Consider the following 8,181-nt stretch of genomic DNA (forward strand, 5'->3'; position numbering starts at 1 on the left):
GAGACTGGGAGAAAACTGCAGGGCAGTGCTTCATAAACTTTTGTTAGTATCTGAATCTCCTGCAAGTCCTGTTAGAAGTCAGATCACTGGGACAGCAGGTGTGGAGAAGGGAAAATGGGTATTTCAACCAAGTTTTCAGTGATCCTGATGCTGTGGCACCAAAGAACACTGATCTAGACCAAAGGGGCTTTCCTGTGCATCTCGGGGTGGTTTGGAGCATATACTTATGGAGGTTAGACAACAGTGTAAAGGCCACTACTCCTATGCACACAGCCTGTGCTCTCCCCCCTTCCTCTACCTCACCCACAAAACTTTAAAGAAATCCCCACTCTGGGTTACCAATCCTTTATCAGATTGTGTTGTATTTTAAAATTCCCAAAGTATTCTTATACAATACTTTGAATGGAAAAGAGTGGATGGTGGATATGAGTCAGTTTCAGGTGTCAAAGAAAATAAATTGCCTGTCACAAAATAGGGGAAACAAATTGAATAAATATTGATGAAATCATAGATGGTAGAACATAGAATGATGGAGGAAGACAACAGAGACAGGCCAAGATCTGTTTTGGTGTCACAAAAATGATTTTATTTTGAACCAGGAAGCAGTAACAATCAAGCGAAGTGTCTGGACTGTGGGCTTAGCAATGTGACACTCGTGGCTGGGACTGAATTTGTCCTAGTACAAAGAGGCATTCAAATGGCTTTTCCTCTCCCAATGGAGCTCATTCTTGTTACATTGCTTATCTGGGATTCCCATTTTCACAGGCTTGGATTGCTTTACAGAGTTTAGATTGCTGTATTTTGTAAATAGTTTTGAAGCTAAAGGAGTCACCACAATGAAGATTTTGGCCAGCTCCAGATTTTTCTCTTTTTGCACATAAAAAAAAGCCAACAACCAAGTGCCTGAACTGGGACATAACACCTTTTACAAGATAACTGTGGTGATGAGCTGTGGCACACCACCAGATGCTCAATGTCACCCTTGACTTCTACCCACTAGATGCCATTAGCAACACATCCCCAAGTTATGACAACCCAAATGGACCCCATACATTATTGCCTGGGTGCCAAATCAAGCCCTGGACGAGAAGCACTGTCTTCAAAAATTTTATCCAGCTGTCATCATTGTCTTTATATGCTTTTTCATGTTTTTATCAAGGTAGACCAGTTGTCACTTTCCCAACACCACTATATGTGTGCATAAGTATATAGGCATGTGTCTCTGCAGGCATCTGCATGTGTGCCTGAAGATGAGATGGAATTCCATATTGAATAGAAAGCACTAGTTCAGTTCCTCAAGAAATTAAAGTCAATATATATATCAGTACCATAATAAAAGCCTGTAAGTATCCAGGCCATTTCCTCTTCTCCAGTAGAAACTGCCAGGAACATCTGCATTCAAGTGTTGAAGTCGCCTCCTTTCAAAGCTGAAAAGAAAATCTTGTAGGCTCATCCTCAGCTCAGTCCACCATTTGGATTCATACTTGAATGGCATAGTCAGTAACTTTCAACTTTAGATTCTGATTTCTTTCAATCCACTAGGAAGAGAGGTGCCATGTTTCAAAGTTCTGGCTGCATAACTTGCAGGGCCCGGTGCAAAGTGAAAATACAGGCCCTTTGTTCAAACTTTCAAGAATTTCATGACAGTGACAGAACATGAAACCAGGCTTTGAGGCCCTTTGGAAGCCAGAGTTCTGAGCAATTCAGCCATTTGCACACTTACAATACCAGCCCTTGTAGCCTTGGTTAGCGTCAAATCAGTTCTGTTATATTAGTATAATTGGCACTGCCATCTCTTTTGTCTCATATGGAAATGCTTCCTGTGAAGGACCTCAAAGAATAAAATATTGTGACCCCAATCCATTTAAAGAGAATACACAATTATACTGCAGCAAATGTTTACAGCATGTATTTTTAGACTTTCAAAAAAATCCACATGGAAATCCTTTCTACATCATTACAGTCATTAAACACTGTAGCCTTTCACCATATACATATTTTCCTGTAAATATGACAACCTGGAAATAGTAACTGCTACATCCACAATGTTTTTAAGTTAGCCAAGAGTGAGACTTCCACAACAAAATTATAACATAATCTGTCGTATCCTTAGAAAAATAGCCAAAACATACCCTAAATAACTTGCAGTGAAAATTTGAGTAGTAATATCTTCATCCTGAAAAAAACATTATATTCATGGAAATAGTGTCTTTTTAATAAATGTTTTACGTGAACATCATAAGGCAAACTGTAGCATTTATTGGTATTTGGAGATCATGATTTTTAAAAACTCAGAAACTGAGTTTTAGACCCTATTACTTAGAACCTGTAAGTGTACAAAGTGCATTTAAATATCCACTATCCAGTTACCCAAAACATGTAAAAGTTACTGAGGCAACCCTTTCAGTTTATTTAGGGAAGGCAAATATACATCATTTTGGTATTGGCTAAAAAAAAAAAAAGTCCCATTCATTTTCCAGAGAAATGATGAATAATTTTCCAATGAGGTGTCAATTTTTAAGACGTGAAATTGTCTCAAGTTGCTATCAAAATATCCATCTGGGTATAAATAATATAGTAAATATATAGAATCTTTCTGTTAAGAAAAAGGACAGCGACTGCCAGGGAAGAGCTATAAAGACATAGGAAGCTTGGTTTTCCCTGAAGTCTAGATTGACAATCACATCAGCAATGGCCATGTGATGAAGAAACAATGATTTATTGATTTATTTGAGGGGAAAAATGGATGATTTTGTTAAAAAACAAAACCACTAAAAACAATACCTCAGCCTATAAGTATGTTCGGTCAGTGCCTGACCCAGTAGCCCAGATAAATATTTTAGCAATTAAAACCATGTATACAGGTCATGTTCTTTGCAGAAGCGAATCTATGCTAACATCCCAGCTTAAAGACCATCCAAAGAAGCCTTAATTCAGGGACCATTCCAATGTGTCAGATCGGCATGCAAAAAATAATAATAAAATAAAACACTCATCTGACATTTCATTAGCAGGTTCAATAAAGTGCCTGCATATGAAGAGTTTAAATTTTCTTTTTTGTCATACAACTCTAAGGTAAGCTACACTATAAAATAGAGGAACTTCTATATCTATCAAGATGTGTTTAATAAGATTCTGTTTGTAATATTTTAAAGGATATACAGTAGTAAATTGTACCTTTGCAATGTCCCTTGTTATTACTCCTTCTTATACTTGGATGTGGTTGTGGGGTCTGGGACATACACTGATCCCAGAGAGCAAAATCAATTCAAAGTATAGTTTTCACTCATGAAATAACAGGTTTATTTCCTGAGTCCCAGGTATAAAAGAAAAAAATGACTTGTGGAGGGGGAAATAGGACAACTATTAAATGTAATGAAGAATTTTCACAGGCCTAAAGATAAAACTATTAAAGCATGAAACAGTATCCTACTTCTGATAAAAGACAAATCAGCCTGTATTTTTTAATAACCTGCAGAAAATCAAAGTCACTATTTTCAATTGTAATCTCATTCATAATGTTAGCCCCAAATCTCTTAGAAAAGAGGGGTAACATACAACCAAAGCTCCAGAACCTTTCATCCTAACATTATTCCTCTAGTCATCAGAAGGAAGTTAAAGGATAAGTCATAGCTAAGTCTAAAGTTCAGTCAATTCTGAACATTCTCTTTCTCCATTCTAGATGATCCAACAAGAGATTTGACATCACAGTTACAAACACTTCCAAATCAAATCATTATAAGAAAACTTGTTTATATCCCTAATTAGTTCAAAATTACTTTATATTTTTAAAAATAGCTGCATGTTTTGTTATGCACTGTTAAAGTGATAAGACTTCCCATGGGCTCAGTATGAAATAGTATGTGAGAAGATGAATAAACACAGAAATCTACAAAAAGTTTTTTTTTTTTTTTTGCAAACCCATAAATGGTGATGAAATTAAAAGGCGTAAAGATCTGGTAAACTTATGGGCCTCTCCTTGTGCAAAACCAAGTAATTCCTAAGAGTTGTAATTCCGATTATGTTTCTTTTATAAATAATTCTATAGATTTTCCTCTAAATACAAAAAAAATTAAAGAAACTATTAAAGCCTGTACTTAATACAAAACACAGTAAGAGGAAAGCACTCTCCCATATTGAGCCCTATCTTGTTTCATTTCTGGATACTTTGGGGGAGATTTAATCAGATTTTCAAAGCCTCTGCTCTCTTGGTTCCCTAAATAATGGCCTCAACCTTATTCATGCCTCTAGAAAGCAGGTGTATGTGATCAGACACTCAAGGCAGCTGCTCTGTACAATCCAAGTGGTCTGGGATAGGAAGACCAGTTATGATCGTCAGACACTTGTTCCACACAGTGAAGGTGGGACACACAGGCTGCGCAAATGCCACATCGAAGGTGTAGAGGTGGATGGAGTTCAAAGCATCATAAAAGGCGATGGAGCCGCTGTCATAGTCCAGCAGAAGGCCAACGCGCCGGAGATGAGGGGCTGGCTCAATGGGGGTCTCCTTGCTGTTGTGTCTGACCACCCAGTTATTGTTGCAGCGGCAGAGGGCCCAGGAAGCAGAGTTTTTCCCAATCCATTCATGCTTTGGGGCTGATTTGTAAGCAAGGCCAATGGCATACCTGCAGAGACAAAAGAGCAATGATAGAAACAATGGGCTACACTGTACACGTGTGTTAGGTCCATTCGCTGGTCCTCGGGGTCAAGAAAACACGGTTCTTTTTTGTTCCTGAGCATTCTCTTTGAGTGAAGAGCTTGGCAAGAACCCCAGCCCCTGTGTTTTTCATCTTCTCCCCCTCAGACATACAGAAGGTGGAAAGGGGCCAGTGTGTTTGCCTGTGGTCCTGTTTCCAGTGCATACATTGAAAAGAGAATTTGAGCCTCACCTCTGTGGTTTTACCTACTTTCTCTTGATTCCAGCCCACTCTGAATGAATTCTGCTCTGTTCAAAATGGTGGCCCCAAGTCCCATGTCGCTATTGAGAATTTAACTATACATTTATAGACAATCTCTGACTTAGATGGCCAGACTTAGGATATTTCTACTTTATAATAGCGTGGAAACACAAAATGCATTCCAATTTTGAATTTTGTTTTGTTCTAGGTTTGTGCTTGGCCATCCAATATTTGCTTCTGATACTGGGCAGTGGCCAGCAGCCACACCTCCCAACCAGCCGTGTGACCAGGGTAAACAGCACTTTCCTCTATAGAGTACTGTAAGCAGGGAGTTATAGGAGATAGTCCACCCTTCATTACAAATTAGACTTTCTAGTAGACAATTTTACCCTCTTGTATGCTAATTTAAGTATCTTGGGAATTTTTACAGTAGGCTAGAAATGCTACAATGTGTGGCAAGTTAGATGTAGTAAATGCATTTTCCACTTATGATATTTCCATTTTACCATGGGATTATCAAGACACAACCCCATTGTAAGTGGAGAAGCATCTGTATTTAATTCTAATTAAACTACTTAAATAGCTCCATGTGGCTCTTGAATACCATATTGGTTGGGCAGCTCTTGACTTGTCCTTCTGACTTTTGACATTTTTCAATTGATACCATATCTGTTTTCAATGACTCCAAATTGACTTTGCCAAAGGTAAGTGGAGAGAATTATTTCCACTGATGAGAGTAAGTCCCTTGCCATCATTCAGTCTCAATCACTACTAGTTCCACTTTAAATATGTCAGAGCATAAGTCAGGGTAATTGGATATTGACAGAGGGTACCTTACCCAGTGCAGAGGGAAAGACTTCATTGGTCTTTGTTAAAATGGTATTCCTTAAAAAAAAATAACATGTTCGATAACACATACAATCAATTAAGAGTGATACTTCAAAAATAAAAATTAATATAACATGCTATATTTGAATGAAAAAAATAAAGATGGAAGGGGTAATCCATTAAAACAGCATGCTGGCCATCTGTTGTCAACACAGCATCCTCTCTTCCCTCTCGCCAGTCCTGTCTTCCTCACTCACGCAGAGAATTCTGGGCTACATTTCCCATGGCAGCAAAGCTTTGCGACTCCAATACCAGAACAGTAGACACACTGACTTATACTTCCCCCTCCACTGAGGGTCCGGTGTGCTTTGGGCTGCCTTCCTCCATGGGGGAGAATTTGAATGATTTTTGTTTATCTGTGGAGTTCCAACCAACACACTTTGGAAGTTTGTGATTTAGAATTTAAACGATCACTCCACAAGGGGGTTCTCTGTTGACAAACATTTGCATCCATCTTTGGATAATTTGGGACCTGCATTTATATCACACAAATAACCTTGTCTTTATTGTTCACCTCTTGCTGTAGCATACCATTTTATTTTTTTAATTTCAGAATTCTGATGTTTATTTCCCATTTGAGCCAAACTGGGCCATATGAAGCAGCATCAGCAGGAATGGCTGATTTCATTTAATCAGAGGCAAAGTGAAATTTTGGAGGAAAATCCGGAAATCTCATGCTGATGCCTTGATTTCTGGCCCAGCAATGATTGCACAAATCCATTATTACTGCTCTAGTTAACACCATTTCATAAAACATGGAGCACACATTAACATTAACAGAGTTCAAGAGTAAGAAAACAACCAAAGGTATAATCCATTAAGCAAAAGTAAATACCATTATATCATCATTAATCTGGAAAAAGATGTACATACTTCCATTGCATTTGAAAGGTGCAGACAGACTGTTACGTTCCATTAATTTATCCAATGAGACATGCAGAATTCAAAAGGTATAAAAAATGTTTTTCAGAGCATTGTTAACATGGCTCATTGTGTGGATCAATAACTTCAGGACCGTATTTCATGAAAAAAAATATTTCGGTCATTAGCTGTTGCAAATGAAGGTGTCACAAGCATTTAATGATTGGGGGGGGGTCCCTTTCCTTGCTAATACCTCCCAGGAAATGTGGAACTACTTTGTACATGAAAGATTTCTTTCCGAAACTGACCCAATCAGATTCATAAAGACCCAAACTATAGCAATTAATCGTAGCATTTCTTTCCCCCATCATGAGTTAGTTTTGACATCTGGAGGATGTTTTAAAGGTAATGCTGATCTCTGTTTATGTAACTGAAGTGGTCTGGTGGAATTTCCCGTGCTATTCATCAATGGCAATGAGATCATAACGACTGGGTATCACTTATCATAAATAATTATTAATGTAGTTATAATCATTTGGACACTGGATTCCATCCCAGATTAATATAGCACATTAATTAACTAGAAAGATTTACTTTTTTGCATGCATTCAGTGTGTTTTGCTTTATGATTTTATCTTGCCCCAGTACAACAAAAATCTGCAAATATCAGCCTAGTCCAGAGCTCAGAATGAAAGACTTGTCCTTCATTTATCCTCTGACAAGATGCTGGAACAGGAAAATATTCGAGGCAAAGGGAATTGTGAGGATGGCAATTACTCAGCTAATATAGGTGGCATTATTGGGACAGCGGGGTCACCTATACTTGTAATCTCACTTTTTAGATTTGAATCAACTTGTGCCTGCCCTATGAGAAGACATACATATATTGCATTATTTGCATGGATTTCAAACAAAAGGTCTTTGGCCAGGCACCTGAAGCTCACACCTTTAATTCTAGCTACTCAGGAAGCTAAGATTTGAATATCACAGTTCAAAGCCAGCTGGGGTAAGAAAGGCCATGAGACTCTTATCTCCAACTAAGCACCCAAAAGGCTGGATGTGGAACAACTGTGGCTCAAGTGGTAGAGCACTAGCCTCAAGCAACAAAAAACTCAGGAATAGCCCCTAGCTCCTGAGTTCAAGCCCTAGGTCAGGCACCAAAAAGGAAAAGAGGTCTTTTGTTAAACTAAGCATATGCACAAGGAAGGCATATGTCATAATATTCACCATCTTTAGTGTATAAGCATTTTTCAAGTGTTGATTTTATTGTTAAACTGAAGAAACATATTACTTGTTAAATACACCACAGAAAGCCTCAAAGAGAAGTCACAACTCTAGCATTTCAAATGCTATCATCATTTTTGTGAGTAGCGGCCTGGCATGGTGGTAAAGAGCAAGGCTTACTTAAGCAAGCTACGAGACTGCTCATCTCTGGCCCTCTGCCTGCTTTTACGAATGAAGTTCTATGGGCACTCAGCCATGTCCATTTGTGTGTGTGTGTGTGTGTGTGTGTGTGTGTGTGTGTGTGTGTGTG

At 38.4% G+C, this 8,181-nt stretch overlaps 1 protein-coding gene across 3 annotated transcripts in view; it reads right to left on the reverse strand.

The window, feature by feature from the left end:
• Positions 1–565: 565 nt before the first annotated feature.
• The window catches only part of Mid1 (midline 1), a 151,502-nt gene continuing 143,886 nt past the window's right edge, over positions 566–8,181 (reverse strand). For all 3 annotated transcript variants that reach the window (XM_013032176.1, XM_013032174.1, XM_013032175.1), the window contains exon 10: positions 566–4,625. In XM_013032176.1, coding sequence (XP_012887630.1) covers positions 4,277–4,625 — 349 coding nt within the window. In that variant the 3' untranslated portion in view covers positions 566–4,276. The remainder of the gene's footprint in view (positions 4,626–8,181) is intronic.

Source organism: Dipodomys ordii, unplaced genomic scaffold, assembly GCF_000151885.1.
Source record: "Dipodomys ordii isolate 6190 unplaced genomic scaffold, Dord_2.0 Scaffold150, whole genome shotgun sequence".
NCBI lineage: Eukaryota > Metazoa > Chordata > Mammalia > Rodentia > Heteromyidae > Dipodomys > Dipodomys ordii.